Source organism: Dendrobates tinctorius, unplaced genomic scaffold, assembly GCF_039654945.1.
Source record: "Dendrobates tinctorius isolate UK_male_01 unplaced genomic scaffold, ASM3965494v1 ptg000375l, whole genome shotgun sequence".
NCBI classification, from domain to species: Eukaryota; Metazoa; Chordata; class Amphibia; order Anura; family Dendrobatidae; genus Dendrobates; species Dendrobates tinctorius.
The window spans coordinates 718,831-737,821 of record NW_027362041.1 but is presented as its reverse complement, the minus strand read 5'-3'; the positions used below and the strand labels follow the sequence as shown (position 1 = coordinate 737,821).

Genomic DNA, 18,991 nt, shown 5'->3' with positions numbered 1-18,991 from the left:
GGGGATCAAGTTGTCACATTCATCGGCGTTTCATCCACAGTCTAATGGACAAACTGAGAGCATGAACCAAAATCTAGAACAGTATTTACGATGCTTTGTGTCCGACAACCAGGAGGAGTGGTCTACTTTCCTTCCTCTGGCCGAATTCGCGTTAAATAATCACCGCCAAGAGTCATCGGGAGAGTCTCCGTTCTTTTGTGTTTACGGTAAACATACTCAGTTTTGTACCTTACGTCAGGGTGACTCGGGGGGTGTCCCGGAGGAGGATCAGCTAGGAGCCCAATTGTCATCGGTCTGGAGGAGTGTGAAACAGCGTTTGTTGAGCATGAGTGCTAGGTACAAACGGGTGGCTGACAGACGCGTGCCAGGTCCGGACCTGTGTGTGGGTGAATGGGTGTGGTTAGCTACGAAGAACATAAAACTCAAAATTCCATCTTTAAAACTGGGTCCAAGGTTTATTGGGCCTTTTAGGATTTCTGCCATCATTAACCCAGTGGCTTATCGGTTGGAACTTCCTGCGGTGTACAAGATACACAACGTGTTTCACAGGGTTTTATTGAAAAAGGTGGTAGGCTCGGTGGACACGACGCCGATGCCACCTCCAGTCATGGTGGATGGCGATTTAGAGTTTGAGGTCGCCAAGGTAGTGGACTCTCGAGTAGTACGCCGTACTCTTCAGTATTTGGTGCACTGGCGGGGGTATGGTCCGGAGGAGAGGTCTTGGGTTCCAGCCTCAGACATACATGCGAATCGGCTGGTCAGTTCCTTTCACCATCGTCATCCGGACAAGCCGGGTCCTATGAGTCTTGAGGGTCCGGGGGTCCCTCGTAGAAGACGGGGTAATGTCATGTCGGACGCTATTCACACCACAGCATCCAGCAGGCAGAGGTAGTTCCACCTCCGTCCACTATAGCCTCAGTGGCGCCGGCTTGATCTTCAGGCTCTCGGGGGTTAATCTTGCTGACCAGGTTGGATGTTTAGTCACGCCCACGGTCTTTAAATAGTCATGCTGGCCTATGGGCGTCGCTGATTATAGCTTGTGTTTCATACCAAGTGGTTCCGGTCTGGAGTGGAAGTGTTGAAGAGAGAGAGATTCGTATCTGGTGGCGTATGATCCGTTGTTATCCTTTCTCCTTCCCATATTTGTGTTTAGTTATGCCCTGTTCACATTACTGTATATTCCTGTGTGCGTGCGGCGCAGTGCAGTTTAAGTTCTCCCTGTCTGTCATAATTTGTGTGGGGGCTTTGGTGGTGTGTCTCCTCACTGGGTGGAGGGTTAAGTGCAGGGCTGAGCAGGAGATAAGGAAAGGTTGGAGGCTCAGGCATTTGCACCATCAGCAAAAACCCTGGGTTGAGGGTCAGACAGGGTTTCCCCTAGTTAAAGGGACATCACAGGGGCCCCGGGTATTTCAGCCTTAGTTGAACTAAGCCCCACGTGACAGGCACTCAGTTCATGTCAGATCTGGTCCAGTCCCTATGGCATACCTGTGGTGTTCAAGCCATTCGCACCACCCCATACCACCCGCAGACCAACGGACTATGTGAACGCTTTAATGGAACCCTAAAAAAATATGCTGAGGGCTTTTGTTGACGTTGAAAAAGACTGGGAAAAGTACCTGCCACATCTCCTCTTCGCCTATCGGGAAGTTCCCCAAGAATCCACAGGGTTCTCTCCCTTCGAACTACTGTTTAGCCGGAAGGTCCGTGGGCCTCTCACTCTTCTGAAAAAACATTTGGAGGGAGACATCTCAGATACCGGAATGCCCATCATTCGCTATGTTCTAGAGCTCAGAGACTGTCTCGCCCAGCTAGCTACCTTCGCTAAAGAACATCAGCGAATGGCCCAGTCCAGACAAAAATCCTGGTATGACCGTAATGCCAGGAACCGGGAATTTATGGAAGGACAGCAAGTGCTCATGATTACTGCTTCCCCTGCCAACAAGCTTCAAGCAGTGTGGGAAGGTCCTTATAAGGTTGTCAAGAAAATAATGACACTAACTATGTTATTGCCCCGGACTCTAGCGGTCGACGACAGAAAACCGTCCACATTAACATGCTGAAAGACTACCACGACCGATCTCTGCCTGTTCTAGCTGTCTGCCACCCCCCTAGTGATACCGCCGCCGACGAGTATCTCCCCGATCTCCTCCAGGTTGCCCAAGCGGGAGGATCACTGGAACAAGTGCCCCTGGGCTCCCATTTATCGGATATACAAAAGGACGATATTGTCGCCGTACTAAGGCCGAGGGCTGCTGCTTTCTCCTCAAAGCCGGGGAAGACTACTCTCACCAGCCACCATGTGGAAACCCCCGGACAACGCCCCATCCAGCAGGCTACCTACCGGGTTCCAGAGGCTGTTCAAGGCATGATAAAGAACGAACTGGAGGAGATGAAACGACTGGGAGTTATTCAGCCACCTCACAGTTCTTGGGCCTCTCCTGTCGTCCTGGTCCCCAAGAAGGATGGTACAACACGATTCTGCGTTGATTACAGACGATTAAATGATGCCACTTAGAGTGATGCTTATCCCATGACCAGGATTGATGATCTATTGGATCGTCTGGCCAGTGCCCAATTTGTGACCACGTTAGACTTGAGCAAGGGGTACTGGCAAATACCCCTAACGGAGGACGCTCGGGAGCGCTCGGCCTTCATTACTCCATTTGGGCTTTTTGAGTTCCTGGGAATGCCCTTTGGGATGAAAACTGCCCCCGCTACTTTCCAGAGACTGGTAGATCGACTGTTACAACAATGTCAGGACTTTGCCTGTGCTTACTTAGACGACATTGCCATTTTTAGCACATCCTGGGAGGAACATCTTAAACACTTGGGCATAGTGCTAGACTGTATCCTTACTGCAAGACTGACCATTCGCCCCGATAAGTGCCAAATAGGGATGGCTGAGGTGCAGTACCTCGGGCATAGAGTAGGGGGTGGGACCCTAAGGCCTGAGCCTGCCAAGGTGGAAGCCATTAGCAACTGGTGTAGACCCCAGACTAAAAAGCAAGTACTTACATTTTTAGGAACTGCTGGTTTCTATCGCAAATTCGTTTCTAACTTCAGCACCTTGGCCAAGCCCCTAACCGACCTGACCCGCAAGAACATGCCTAGGAATGTGACGTGGACGACTGCATGCGAGGATGCCTTTTCAGCGTTAAAGACCGCCCTCGTCACTGCTCCTGTCTTGGCTGCCCCGGATTATAAGCGCAGGTTCCTCGTGCAGACAGATGCATCCACCTTTGGGATTGGGGCAGTACTTAGCCAAGTGAACGCCGCTGGAGAAGAACATCCTGTTGCTTTTGCCAGTCGGAAACTACTGGATCGGGAAGTTGCCTATGCCACTATTGAAAAGGAGTGCCTTGCCATCATATGGGCGCTAAAAAAATTGTATGGCAGAGACTTTATAATTGTTACAGACCACAACCCCCTCACTTGGCTGAACCGCGTATCAGGGGACAATGGAAGATTGGTGCGGTGGAGCTTGTCGTTACAACCCTACAGCTTCTCCATCCAGTACAAGCGGGGAAGCCAACACCAGAACGCCGATGGTCTGTCTCGACAAGAAGAACCATAGGCTCCCCAGGCCGACCTACCCCTGCCACTGTACAAGGAACTATAAATGGTTGAGCAATGTAGACTAAAGTGAGCAGGCCAGAGGTCTGTGTAGACCTCATAGCGTGCTCACTTATTATGGAGGGGGAGAGGTTGTGATGGTGTGATAGGCTACGTGGATATCATTTTGTGTATATTTCTATTTCACTTATTTTCATAGTGTTTTTCTTGTATGTCTATAGCCTGACTGTATCTGTCTCTTAATGACCCCCTGTAGTTCTTTAATCCCCAAGGCTCCTTTGTTCTCCTCTGGGAGACCTGGAAACCACCCCAACCTGTTTTACTACCCCTGGACACAAGGAAGGGGGTGGGGAGGACAGGAGCTTGTCAAGTCAGTTCCTGTGTGGCGAGGATCGTGTAAAGACTGCACGTCAGAGAGAAGGACCCATTTTATCCTCTGGTGCTAGAGTTTTGGAATCTCGTCTCCCTGGACATTTTATTCTGTTACTGGACTACATTCTTGTTCTGGACTATTGTATCCTCAGTGTGGTGGATTGTTTATGGACCTTCTAATTTTGCCTGTAATAAAGGTCTTGGGATTGTTCACCCTTCCCTCGCTCTGTTGATTGTGTGGTATCAGAGAAGGACCCCGTGACAAAGACAATGACCCTAAGCACACAGCTAAAATAAGAGGAGTGGCTTCAGAACAACTCCGTGACCATTCTTGACTAGCCCAGATGGAGCCCTGACCTAAACTCAATTGAGCATCTCTGGAGAGACCTCAAAATGGCTGTCCACCAACGTTCATCATCCAACCTGACGGAACTGGAGATGATCTGCAAGGAAAAATGGCAGAGGATCCCCAAATCCAGGTGTGAAAACCTTGTTGCATCACTCCCAAGAAGATTCATGGCTGTACTAGCTCAAAAGGTGAAAAGGGTCTGAATACTTATGACCATGTGAGATTACAGTTTTTCTTTTTTAATACATTTGCAAAAAATTTCTACTTTTCCGTTTTTTCCAGTCAAGATGGAGCACAGAGTGTACATTAGAGAAAAAAAATGAACTTTAGTGAATTTACCAAATGGCCGCAATGAAACAGAGAATGAAAAATTTAAAGGGGTCTGAATACTTTCTGTACCCCACTGTAAAAAGTTCAAATCACCCCCCTTTCGCCACATTCAAAATAAAAAATTACACATATTTGGTAACGCCGAGTTCAGAATCGCCCGATCAATACATAAAACAATTAAAAAATAATCCGATCGGTAAACGGTGTAACGCAAAAAACATCAGAACGCCAGATTTACTTTTTTTTGGTCACTGCAACATTGCATTAAAATTCAATAACGGGTGATCAAAAGGTCATATCTACACCGAAATGTTATCAACAAAAAAAGTCAGTTCTGAGCGCAAAAAAATAAGCCCTCATCCAGAACCAGAATACAAAAAATGGAGATGCTACAGGTCTTGGAAAATGATTTTTTTTTTTTCACCATTTAAATAAAAAAGAACCTAGACATGTTTGGTGTGTACAAACTCGTAATGACCTGGAGAATCATAATGGCAGGGCAGTTTTAGCATTTAGTGAATATGGTAAAAAAAAAAAAAATAATAATAATTGTAGAATAGCACTTTTTTTTGCAATTTCACTGCACTTTGAATTTTTTCCCCGTTTTCAAGTACACTATATGACAAAGCCAGTGGTGTCAATCAAAAGTACAATTCATCCTGCAAACAAGCCCTCACATGGCCATATTGACGGAAAAATAAAGTTATGGCTCTGGGAAGAAGGGGAGCAAAAAAAGGAGACGCACAAACGGAAATACCCATGGTCCTTAAGGGCTTAAAAATCACATTTCTAGCGATTCTTACCTAGTGACATGAGCTCATCATCAAGAAGAGACGAGGATGAGGACACCTGAGTCAGATCACAAGGCTGAGCTGGAACGGGAGGGTACGATGGAGTCATGTCTAGTCCTGACAGATCCAGCAGGGCAGAACTGCTAGCTGAGAAAAAACAAGAAGAAGTCATTAAAACATGTCTTTCTAGAGGAAATATCTAAGGTCCCAGTGCTGACGCTCACCTGACACGCTGCCAGAAGCAGACTCTCCGTTCACCTCTTCTCCTTTCACCAGCTGTCGATATGTGTTAATGACTTGTGTTAGACTATCATTTGCCTGCAGGATTTCAGCTGGAAGAAAATTGAAGGTAACGGGTCATCAGAAAATATTATATTGCTTAAAGCAGGTTTTTATGTCACATGTATTAACAATTGGCACCTTTTTCCAAGTCATTATTAGTATTAAAAATAAAAAATAGAAATCTTAACTTTCAAACTGGACACTGCAGCTTTTTTAGACTCTGACTTCCTGTTTTTTAGGCAATTTCCACAAATATATTTCCCAATGAACACCATCTAATGAGGGTGTGCAAAGGGGGAGGAAGTGAGCTGTGACATCGCCTAGTGTGAGTAGTGGACCCTGTGTTATCTACTGAATATACACATTATCATTCAATGTACAGGAGGAGGTGAGATGTGACATAGAATCCTAGAATCTTAGAGTTGGACAGGACCTCCATGGTCATCGTGTCCAATGCAGCGAATCATTTACTAAATCATCCCAGACAGGTGTCTGTCCGGCCTCTGTTTGAAGACTTCCATTGAAGAAGAACTCCCCACCACTCGTGGCAGCCTGTTCCACTCATTGATCACCCTGTCAAAAAGGTTTTTCTAATGTCTAATCTGTATCATCTCCCTTTCAGTTTTATTCCATTGCTCCTAGTCTCTCTTTGCGCAAATGATAATGATGATCCTTCTACAATGTGTCAGCCCTTCAGATATTTGTAGACAGCTATTAAGTCTCCTCTCAGTCTTCTTTTTTGCAAGCTAAATATTCCCACATCCTTTAACCGTTCCTCATAGGACATACTTTGCAGTCCACTCACTATCCTGGTAGGTCTCCTTTGAATGTGCTCACATTACTCAATGTCTTTTTTAAAATGTGGCGCCCAGAGCTGGACAAAGTATTCCAGATGAGGTCTGACCAAGGAGAAGAGGGGGATAATTACTTCATGTGATCTAGACTATATGCTTCTGTTAATACATCCCAGAACTGTGTTTGCCTTTTCTCTGCTGCATCACACTGTTGACTCATGTGCAGTCTGTGATCTATTAGTATACCCAAGTCTTTTTCACAGGTGCTGTTGCTCAGTTCTATTCCTCCCATTCTGCAGATGTAATTTTCGTTTTTCTGCCCAGATCTAGAATCTTGCATTTCTCCCTGATAAATACCATTCTAGAGGTTGCTGTCCTTTGTTCAAGCTTATCTAGATCCTTCTGAATCCTTTCTATGTCTTCTCTAGTGTTAGCTATTCCTCCTAGCTTTGCATCGCCTGCAAATTTGATTGGTTTACCTTTAGTTAACTTATCTAGATCATTTATAAAAATGTACACCACTGGGGCCAGGACAGAGCCCTGCAGTACCCCACTTGAAATACTTTTCCAATTGGATGTGCAACCATTTATTACCACTCTTTGAGTACTATCACTGGGTTAATTATGAATCCACGCAACCGCAGTCTTGTCAATCCAATACATAGTCATTTTCTCAATAACGATAGTATGAGATACTTTATCAAATGCTTTGCTCAAGTCGAGATATACTATATTTACTGCATTTCCCTGATCCACCCAGTCAGAGGTTCCATCATAGAAGGAAATTAGATTAGTCTGGCTTGACTTGTTTGCTACAAACCCATGCTGGCTCTGGTTAATGTCTTCTTATCTAAGCACTATCATATATACATGTTGTTTAATAATTTGTTTACAGATCCTTTTTTGAAGATACGGACAACATGTGCCCTTCTCCAATCTTCTGGGACGTCTCATGATCTGCGGGATTTTTCAAAGATTCTGGCTAGTGGTTCTGCAATTTCCTCTACTAACTCGTTCAGTACCCTAGGATGAAATTTGTCTGGACCAGGAGAATTAAATTCATGTAAATTAGCTAAGTGATCCGTCCCCGTCTTTCTGTTTATGGATAGTGTAGATCCTTTTATTCCTTCGATGGCACTGACAAGATCAATTGATGTTACATTTGTTTTCTTAGAGAACACAGATGCAAACTAGGAATGTAAAATTTCGGCTTCTCATCATTTTTTACCACTTTATCCTTTTCGTTCTGTAAAAATCCTATAGCATCTTTGAGTTTTCTTTTGATTTTCACATACCTCTCCTATTGTGAATAGTGGACCTTGTGTTATCTACTGTATATCGAGGTGTTATTAGTCATTGTACAGGAGCTGGACGATGTGATTTGTGACATCACCTATAATAAATGTTGGATCCAGTTATCAGCTGTGAAAACAGGTGCTATCAGTCATTACAATCCTGCCTCTTCTTAGGAGCCTCCTGAAATCTTTTGCTAAAATGTGGAGCCTAAAACTGCATCAAAGTCCAGTTGAAAGATTGCCAGATTTCTAAATTTGTTGTTGTAATGAAAAACATGATATGAAAAAAAAGGATTAACAAAAGTGTAAAAAAAATATGCATAGCCCAAAAATATATGTACACGTACAGTATATACATTTATACACACATACATTATATATATTTTTTATTTTTTTTTTTTTTACACACATACTGTACATATATTTATACAGACACACACACACATGCAGTCATGTCTGAAAATGTTAGCACCCTGAAAATTGTTCCAGAGAATGAAGTATTTCTCCCCCAAAATTATTACAATTACACGCTTTGTTATACACGTTTTTTTCCTTTATGTAGATTGGAACAACACAAAAAAAAAAAGGATAAAAAGGCAAATTGGACATAGTTTTACACAAAACCCCAAAAATGGGTGGCACAAAATTTTGGCACCTTCCCAAAATTGTGGGTAAACAATTTTGTTTCAAGCATGTGATGCTCGTTCAGATTCACCTGTGGCAAGTAAACAGATGTGGGCAATATGAAAATCATACCTGAAACCAGATAAAAAGGGAGACGTTAACTCAATATTTGCACTTTGTGTCTGTTTTAGCCACACTAAGCATGGAGAACAAAAAAAGGAGAAGAGAACTGTCTGTTAAAGATGGTGTTATGTTTGAATCAATAATTTATTGAAGTTTCATTGAATCCATTCTTCCCTATACCCATGAAATGTTCCCTGTGCCATTGGCTGCAACAAAACCCCAAAGCATGATTGATATCTCGCCATCCATTTAGCATGGGGGGTTATTATTTTCCTGAAACTCTGTGCCCTTTTTTCTCCACACATACCTTTTATCATTGTGGTTCTATTTTAACCTCATCGGTCAACAGGATTTGTTTCCAAAATGCATCAGGCGTGTTTAGATGTTCTTTTGCATACTTCTGGCTCTGAATTTTATGATGAGGACGCAAGAGAGGTTTTCTTCTGATGACTCTTTCATAAAGACCATATTTGTGCAGGGGTCTCTGAACAGTAGAACAATGTACCACAACGCCAGAATCTGCTAAATCTTTCTGAAGGTCTTTTGCATTAAGCGGGGGTATTGATTTGCCTTCTCTAGCAATCTTATGACAAGCTCTCACTGAAACTTTGATACTTTTTGGTTTTCCAGACCTTAACTTGACCTCTATTGTGCCTGGTAACTGCCATTAATTTACATTTTAAACTGAGGAAAGAGCAAGTTTAAAATCCTTTGCTATCTTTTTATAGCCTTATCCTGCTTTGTGGGCCGCCATCATTTTCAGAGTGCTAGACAGCTGCTTAGAAAAACCAATGGCTGCAGTTTTTTGGCACAAGGTTAGAGGAGGCTGTGTTTTTGTATCAAATACATACAATAAAATTTTCATCAATTATGTAGCAATCATACAATGATATTCTGGAGATTTTTTTAGATTCTGTCCCTCACAGTTGAAGTGTACCTATGACAAAAATTACAGACCTTTCCATTCTTTCTAGGTTGGTAAACTTGGAAAATCAGCAGTGTATCAAATAATTATTTTCGCCACTGTATAGTTATACACAGACACACATTTATATACATGTCTATATATATATTGTGACAAAGTTACTGGTAATGTAATGGAGGGGACATATGTGTCACTGCGCTTGATGGCGTCAGTGATATCAAAACAGAGTGTTTTCCTCTAGCACACTACGTGTTGTGAGGGTTAAGTTCCAAACATGGGCTGTGTTTTTGTGGGCATCGATAGAGTGGGCTGGGAGATGTCCACCTTATCTCCACCTGCACAGCTGTGTACTGACAGGACCTGTGTGAGGTCACAATCATGTGGTCAGACAAATGATAGAGTCACATGGTCTGGGGTTTAAATAATTGGGTTCTGGAGGCAGTTTTTGGTTAGCAAGACTTGAGAGAGGATTCTCCAGTGGTTTGTGTCTTGTGGAAAAAGACTGAACCTGTGTTGCTCCAGAGCAGGATGTTACCCGCAACTCATGGACTCTGTTACAGCATTCTGTTTCTTTGCCTTCCTGTGTTTACAGTCCACTTCTAGTTGGTTTATGCGGCCTTACAATAATTATTTATAGAACTAAATATATATTCTTGTAAAAAAAGCAGGCAGCATTCCATTATTTACCCAAAAATAAAGTGGACTTTATTTAGCCCATAGGCGTGGCGACGTTTCAGCTCATATGAGCCTTTCTCAAGCCGTGAAAGAGGTGTACAAGCAGTTACAGTTGTGCACAAGTTTATATACCCCGGCAGAACTTTTGCTTTCTTGGCCTTTTTCCAGAGAATATGAATGATAACACCAAACCTTTTTCTCCACTCATGGTTAGTGGTTGGGTGAAGCCATTTATTGTTAGACTACTGTGCTTTCTCTTTTTAAATCCTAATGACAACCCAAAACATCCAAATGACCCTGATCAAAAGTTCACATACCCCATTCTCTTAATTCCGTGCATTGCCCCCCTCTAACATCAATGACAGCTTGAAGTATTTTGTGGGTGAGGCTCTTTATTTTCTCAGATGGTAAAGCTGCCCACTCTTAGAAAATAGCCACCAGTTCCTGTAATTTTCTGGGCTGTCTAGCATGAGCTGCAGCTTGGCTCAATGATATTGAGGTAAGGAGACTGAGATGGCCACTCCTCAACCTTCAGTTTGCTCTGCTATAGCCAATGACAGGTCGACTTGGCCTTGTGTTTTAGATCCTTGTCATGTTGGAACGTCCAAGTACGTCCCATGCGCAGCTTTCAAGCTGGTGATTGCAAATTTGCCTCCAGTATTTGCTGATAACTTGCTGCATTCATCTTTCTTTCAGCTTTGACCAAGTTTCCTGTGCCTTTGGAGCTCCCACATCCCCAAAACATCAGCGATCCACCTCAATGCTTCACAGAAGGAATGGTGTTCCTTTCATAATAGACCTTGTTGACCTCTCTCCAAATGTAATGTTTATGCTTGTGGCCAAAAAGTTCAATTTTGGTCTCATCACTCCAAATTACCTTTTCCAGAAGTTTTGAGGCTTGTCTCTGTGCTGTTTTGAGTATTGTAGGCAAGATATTTTGTGGTATTTGCTCAGTAACGGCTTTCTTCAGGCGACTCGACCATGCGGCCCATTTTTCAAGTGCCTCCTTATTGTGCATCTTGATACAGCCACACCGCTAGTTTTCAGAGAGGCCAGTATTTCAGCTGTTATTTGTGGGTTTTCCTTTGCATCCCGAACAATTTTCCTGGCAGTTGTGGACAAAATTTTTGTTGGTCTACCTGACAGTGGTTTCGTTTTTACTGAGCCCCTGATTTTCCATTTGTTAATCACAGTTTGAATGCAGCTGACTGGCATTATCAATTCCTTGGATATCTTTTTGCATCTCTTTCCTGTTTTAGACAGTTCAACTACCTTTTCCCATAGATCCATTGACAATTCTTTTGCTTTCCCCATGACTCACAATCCAGAAACGTCAGTGGCTGGATGAAAGGAGCACGAGTCTGTCTGGATTCCAGAAACTCACTCAGCTTTTATGTACACACACTGATTACAAGCAAACAGGTCACAGGTGAGGATGTTACATTTCGTAGCCAGTCAAACCCATTTGTGTCAACTTCTTTGCATACTATCAGGCCAAAATCACCAGGGTATGTGACCTTTTGATCAGGGTCATTTGGATGTTTTGGAATGTCATTATGATTTAAAAAGAGAAAACACAGTGGTTTTGCACCAAGTGAGTCACTGGATGTGGTATATCTTTATTTTTCCAAAGCGTTTGATCCCGTGCCACACAAGAGGTTGGTACACAAAATGAGAATGCTGGGTCTGGGGGAAAATGTGTGTAATGGGTAAGTAACTGGCTGAGTGATAGAAAGCAGAGGGGGGTTATAAATGGTATATTCTCTAACTGGGTCGCTGTGACCAGTGGGGACCGCAGGGGTCGGTGTTGGGACCTATTCTCTTCAACATATTTATTAACGATCTGGTATAAGGTTTACATGGTAAAATATCAATATTTGCAGATGATACACAACTATATAAAGCAGTCAATACAAGAGAAGATAGTATTCTGCTACAGATGGATCTGGATAAGTTGGAAACTTGGGCCGAAAGGTGGCAGATGGGGTATAACAATGATAAATGTAAGGTTATACACATGGGAAGAAGGAATCAATATCAACATTACACACTGAACGGGAAACCACTGGGTAAATCTGACATGGAGAAGCACGTGGGGATCTTAGTTAATGATAAACTTGCCTGGAGCAGCCAGTGTCAGGCAGCAGTTGCCAAGGCAAACAGGATCATGGGGTGCACTAAAAGAGGTCTGGATCCACATGCTGAGAGCATTATACTGCCTCTGTACAAATCCCTGGTTAGACCGCACATGGAGTACTGTGTACAGTTTTGGGCACCAGTGCTCAGGAAGGATACAACGGAACTAGAGCGAGTACAAAGGAGGGCAACAAAGTTAATAAAGGGGATGGGGGAACTACAATACCCAGAGAGATTAGCAAAATTAGGATTATTTAGTCTAGAAAAAGATGACTGAGGGGCGATCTAATAACCATGTATAAGTATATAAGGGGACAACACAAATATCTCTCCGAGGATCTGTTTATACTAAGGAAGGTGACGGTCGCAAGGGGCACTCTCTGTGTCTGGAGGAGAGAAGGATTTTCCACCAACATCTTTGCCTGAGGAGGTGGTGGTGGCGAACTCAGTCGAGCGGTCAAGAGAGGCCTGAATGTCCTCTGGAGCGCAACAATATTCTATCTTACAGTGATTAGGTTCTTTAGAAGGACGTAGATCTGGGGATTTATTCTGACGGAATATTGGCTGGACTGGATGGACACATGGCTTTTTTTGGCCTTGCTATGTTACTATGTTTTTAACACATTCCACTATGTAATGAATAAAGATTTGCAAGTGCAATATTTAATTCAGTGATATCTAGGATGTGGGATTTTATTGTTCCTTTTACTTTTTGAGCAATATATACATATATTTCAAAACTATCCATTTCCTAATCTAAAAGTTGCTTTTTTCCTTACCTAGAGCTTCATCATTGTCTTCTGTGTCACTAGCCAAGCGGAAAAGGGTCGGCCTCATCTTTTCACAGCGGTGATACAACTCCTGTCATGTGAGAGATACAAATCACAGATACAAAAAGTCGTCTCTCGTGGCTTCACCTGTGTCTGTAATGATGCACCGACCTTCATTAAGTCGTCACTGCCTTCAGAGCATTGTCCCGTTCTAAATGCCCCTAACATGTCACTCAGGAGCTTCACATTGTCATTAACCTCTTCTATAGCATGTACTCTTTTGGAGATTTTCTCCATGCGTTTCTGGTCCTAATGAGAAAACATGAGAACAAATAGATGGGAAGTTGAATACTGTACGTGCGCTAATGGAGAAACATGGAGAGAATTGTCTCACCTCCTGCACCATTTCTTTAATAAGTTTATTTGCCGCTCGCAAGTCTTCTGGATGTGTGCTCTTTAGTAGACGGGCCAACATCTTGAGATAAAAGATTAAAGTATCTAAAAAACAGCTGCCTTAAAAAAGGAACACTGCAAAGTATTACAAGAGAACAAGGGCAGGTGGAGAATGGAGGCTTCTCTTCTAAGCTCCTCAAGTCAGCAAGGAAGACCACACAAAAGAATGAAATTTAGGGGGGAATCTGTGCCCTGGGATCTGATGGAAGCTAGGAAGGTTCCCTTTTACTTTTTCTTGTCACTGGGGACACACCTAGAATAAGCAACCATGGAATATCTCTCTCATTGCAGACAGAAGCTTAATTTTCAGGATACAGTGGCCAGTATCGGGGTTAACTCCTATGTGCACAGTAAATCATGCTGGAATCATACAAGAGATCAGCACAGATATGAATCTTGTGCACAACACTAAGACCATCAGTAAGGCAACTTGTCCACAACTCAGTAGAGACCTTGGGACCTGCATTACATAGAAAAACCCAAACAGCAAGCAAAGACATCAGCAGTTTGGGAGTTACATGGCTTTACCCTAAGATTTCTCTATTTATGTCACTAAGCTTCTTCCTCGGTTTGTGCGCCCAGTTTTATTGGATTGCTGTCCAAGGAAGACGTTCACAGACCCTTTTAGTGGTAAAGAAAATGTGCTACAGCTCTCAGAACTCTGCAGCTCCTTACAAAAAGCAGTAGGCATGGAGTTGGGAGTAAAGCTTCTCCAGCTGGAGGCTAACCCTGCACGACGTCTGGCATCATACAGACACCCAGCGGGCAGGCTGCACTTGACACCGGGAATACCCCCAGCCCGCTGTTTTTCCATAAACAGAAGTATGATCCCACCATGGGATTATATTTATTTCAAAGTGTAAAATGTGAAGACAGGTTACGAGTGAAAACGTTACAAAAAGCAATAAGTAAATTACCTTGGATTTCTCATCATCATCAAATATAGCATTTTTTGGTCGCGGTGGTGGAGGAGTCATCATGGCTTCTACTTGCAGTTGTGGATCTTCCTTTACAATCCCTATAAAAGTAATTGACACAAATGAAAGGAGTGATAGAATATTACTTCCAAATGTTTGATAATTTATTGTCATGGACAAAAATTAAAATCCACATAGGCATCTCAAGAAAGGGGACATATTACCATCACATGGAACATATGAGATTAATTGTTGCTGAGTGAGAGAGAAACTAATTATAACAAGGGAAGTGAGAGAGAGGTGACTCTTCCATCCCCATTGAAGTAGAGACCCCATGGAATGACTAAGTAATCACAGCAGGGAGATTTGCTTGGAAGAAGACACTAAGGCTGAGATTTATGGGAATACGCTTCAAAACCAAAGAGCTTTCTCTGATCAAAGACTCAAATCCTAGACATTTGAAAGCCAGTTGTCAGCAATGAATATTGGAGTTTGCATTGATCCAATATTTATGGGAAATATATTTTTGGCATCATAGCAAAGGGATGAACATAATACATTCACTCACATCACTGTAAGGCCATTCTAACCACTCCAACTTAATAACGCTCCAATGGATGATGCTATCCAGGTCATTCTTCTTCTCAACAGAAAAGTAAAATCTCGATAAGAAACGTGACGACAATATGTACTGCCAAGGACCTGCAGGGGCGGAGATATTCTAAAAGTTTGGGACGTCATAAATCTCTGGAGGGTGTCGCCCATCCCACCACTAGCTCCTACAAGAGCTCACCAATAGAAGATGTGTGGGTGTAACCGTGAGCTTATAAAAAGCAGAAATTGGGTTTGGTCATTCTGGAAGACATAGTTCACTGTGAAAGTGATCCATTTACTTAATTGGAGCGTTTCCCTCCATAAAGGTAAGAGCCACTCCTGCAACATCAGGTTTAGTAATTCTTTTTAGTTATTGCTTTTAATTTTATGTAATTGTATTGTTTTTTCCCATTTTGTATCATCTTGTATATTTTTTACAAAGGCTGCCTATCTTTCTTGATTAAATACATAAATGTAATAGCTCGGCTTGTCTTGCTCTAGATGTGTTTGAATTGGAGGTGTAGATACCATAGGCTCACAGTGTGTTCCCCAATAACCGGCCTGGTAGTGGAAGCAGCTGCGGAATCGGTCACTTGTCAGTCAGGTGGGGTACCACAGGGCTCTGTCCTGGGCCCTGTATTGTTCAACATCTTTATCAACGATTTAGATGAAGGAATTGAGGGTAAACTGATTAAATTTGCTGATGACACAAAGCTAGGAGGGATAGCTAATACTAGAGAAGAGAGAGAGAGGATTCAAAAAGATTTAAATAAACTGGAGAAGTGGGCAGCAACTAACAGAATGGTTTTTAACAGGGAGAAATGCAAAGTACTACATCTGGGCAATAAAAATGAAAAAAGCACATATAGAATGGGAGGAATAGGGCTAAGTGACAGCACATGTGAAAAAGACTTGGGTATACTAATAGATCACAGACTGAATATGAGTCAACAGTGTGATGCAGCAGCAAAAAAGGCAAATGCAATTCTAGGATGTATTAACAGAAGCATACAGTCTAGATCACGTGAAGTCATTATTTCCCTCTACTCCTCTTTGGTCAGACCTCATCTGGAATATTGTGTCCAGTTTTGGGCACCACATTTTAAAAAAGACATCAACAAACTGGAGCAAGTTCAGAAAAGAGCGACCAGAATGGTGACCGGTCTGCAAACCCTGTCTTATGAGGAAAGGTTGCAGGATTTGGGAATGTTTAGTTTGCAAAAGAGAAGACTGAGAGGAGACTTAATAGCTGTCTACAAATATCTCAAGGGCTGTCACATTGTAGAAGGATCAACTTTATTCTCATTTGCACAAGGAAAGACTAGAAGCAATGGGATGAAACTGAATGGGAGGAGACACAGATTAGATATTAGAAAAAACTTTTTGACAGTTAGAGTGATCAATGAGTGGAACAGGCTGCCACGAGAAGTGGTGAGTTCTCCTTCAATGGAAGTCTTCAAACAGAGGCTGGACAGACATCTGACTGGGATGATTTAGCGAATCCTGCTTTGAGCAGGGGGTTGGACCAGATGGCCCAGGAGGTCCCTTCCAACTCTACGATTCTATGATTCTATGATTGTCCTGACAATTGGAAGCAGAGTAGTTGCGGCCCCTGAAAAATTGGCGTCAGCGGTGGGATCTGCGTGAACCCTCCCCCTGGTTGTCATCCGTTACATTTACCTTCCACTCAGTGTCAGGAAACGCACCTTGTTTCTTTAACATCTGGTAGGCCTCAGCTATTTTCACTTCACTGGGAAGTCCAAGAGTCCAGCTGTACAAAAGCTCCAAAATCTTTAACTTCACTTTTTCAGGAGAGCGGGTGCCAAGGTACTAAAAAATAAGGTCTGGATGAGTAAAGTGGTGCTAAGAACAGCACCAATAACACCAAGATAAAACATAAAACAAACAGAAAAAAGCTGCAATCCAGCAATAAAGATGAAGTTTTAATTTATCAGCTACATAAAATTATAGAAATCATTAAAGGAAAAAAGAAGAAAAGAAGGCTGCCACATACGTTCTTTATTCCATGCATGATTTTTATCACTATTTTATGAAGATGGTAATTTCATAAACAGACAGCGCTTTAATATTTCCTTGCAGTTCTGGATTACAATTTTTTCTACTATAATACCTCTACTCCAGGACACTGGCCTGGAGATTTCTGTGCATTATTCAAAGAGAGGTTTTGCATTTCTTATTGTGGTGTTGAGCGGATATATCTTTTATTGTGTGCTGACAAACAGCAACTCTCCAAACTTGAGAGTTTCCTCATCGGAATTGCTAACAGTCATTAAAAAGAATTAAAGTAGTTGTCCAGGTATGGCACGAAAGCCTGCGGTCACTTTATGTCACTATGTGACTACAGACTTGTGAATCCTCACATCGTGCATAGTGCGCTTTAAGAATTCTCCGCTCCCGGGGGTTCGTGTGACTGGAACTATGTGATATGCACACTCCTGGAAACAATCCAACTAGACACACACGGCCTCGCTCAATACAGAATGTGGACGGAAGTACGTATGTCGCAGAATGTGGACGGAAGTACGCATGTCAATATGTTGCGGTCACACGACTGCTTGGTCTCGCCACCCGTACCAGAGAATCCTGAAAGTGGGCACTATGAAGATTCGCAAGTGTACAGAGTGACCACAGATTTTCGTGTCAAACCTGGACAAGACCTTTAAGCATTCAGGACTCAATTTTTCTTTTTCTTTTGTACTGACTAACAGTACAAAGATATGTTTTTTGCAGTATAAACCATATATTCTCCACCCCATGACCATTAAGAATGCCCCTCCACTGCAAAATTATGTACTAAGGTGACCGATCTCACGGGTGGTGCACAGAAATCTGACTGACCTGAAAATTCAGCTAGTCTCCCAAAAAAAATGTGGTTCTGGCATTCCCACTAACACTGAGCTTTCTTGCTCCTCAGCTCCTGTATATACAATCACACTAACATTGCAGTTATTCAGTGGACCCACTGCATGACGGGCAATAAGACGGTTTACCTTCCCGATATTGTTCCCATGTGTGTGTATGTGAGGCCAGCCATGTACACCAATAACCACTGACTTATAATTTGTTATAGTAGTGCTGCCACCCAGCTGGGCGAGGGCTGGATGACGTGTGACTGCACCAGGGGCGACGACAGATCACGGCTGCGCACGTGCCCCAATATCACGAGGGATTGGAACACTGCATACAGGTCTTCTCTACGGCAGTCTTCATTACAGGTGCACCAACAGCGCGACATTACATTGATTATATTGTAAAATCAGTGGTGCAGCCATTTCTCCAGTGTACCAGGGGCCAGTTTTCAGGACGACAATGCCATGTTGCTTGTGCTACTGTGAGCTGCCTGCAGCGTCTCCAGACTTGTCTCCCATTGAGCCCATCTGTGACGTCATTGGTGTAAACTGCATAAAGAGATGCAAGCAGTGGTTCTTGATGATTTGTGAGCTCGAGTGCATTCAGCGTGGCAGAACATTCCCCAGACTACCATGAATACCAACATTAATAGCATGGCAAGGCGTGGAAGTGTGTGTGTACATGCGCCATGCACAGAACTACCTAAATAGACATTTGAGCAAACTTTGGTTTCCTTTTTTAATCATTTGCATATCAGCGACATGCCTCCATTCTGTGATTTCCATAATTCCATGACTTCTCCTTGGTGTTGTAATTTCAACATGGAGATGAAAAATTACAACAGAAAGTACAAAAGAATCCAAAAATACACTGCCATAAAAATAGGTCTGTAAAGACTGCACTCACCTTAGGGGAAACTACTTTTATCAGCTCATTAAGGAATCGAAACTTGCCAACTTCATTGTGAAACCTCTTGCCACAGTTCTTCATACAGGATTCTAGTACCTGAAAGAAACAAAATGTGTTTTATGACAAAGTATGGAGAAACCTTAGTCTGATAAGACGCTCTACAGACTGACGATTGTCCAGGGGCACAAGGCGTGTGTCCATCCATCAT

At 42.8% G+C, this 18,991-nt stretch overlaps 1 protein-coding gene across 4 annotated transcripts in view; it reads right to left on the bottom strand.

Annotated features, from left to right (window-relative positions):
• Positions 1 to 18,991, bottom strand: part of GGA1 (golgi associated, gamma adaptin ear containing, ARF binding protein 1) — a 157,937-nt gene that overhangs the window by 64,801 nt on the left and 74,145 nt on the right. For all 4 annotated transcript variants that reach the window (XM_073562984.1, XM_073562983.1, XM_073562986.1 and 1 more), the window contains 8 exons: positions 18,781 to 18,879; positions 16,710 to 16,833; positions 14,410 to 14,510; positions 13,434 to 13,514; positions 13,211 to 13,348; positions 13,049 to 13,130; positions 5,640 to 5,747; positions 5,428 to 5,562 (listed from right to left, as the gene is read on the bottom strand). In XM_073562984.1, coding sequence (XP_073419085.1) covers positions 5,428 to 5,562; positions 5,640 to 5,747; positions 13,049 to 13,130; positions 13,211 to 13,348; positions 13,434 to 13,514; positions 14,410 to 14,510; positions 16,710 to 16,833; positions 18,781 to 18,879 — 868 coding nt within the window. The remainder of the gene's footprint in view (positions 1 to 5,427; positions 5,563 to 5,639; positions 5,748 to 13,048; positions 13,131 to 13,210; positions 13,349 to 13,433; positions 13,515 to 14,409; positions 14,511 to 16,709; positions 16,834 to 18,780; positions 18,880 to 18,991) is intronic.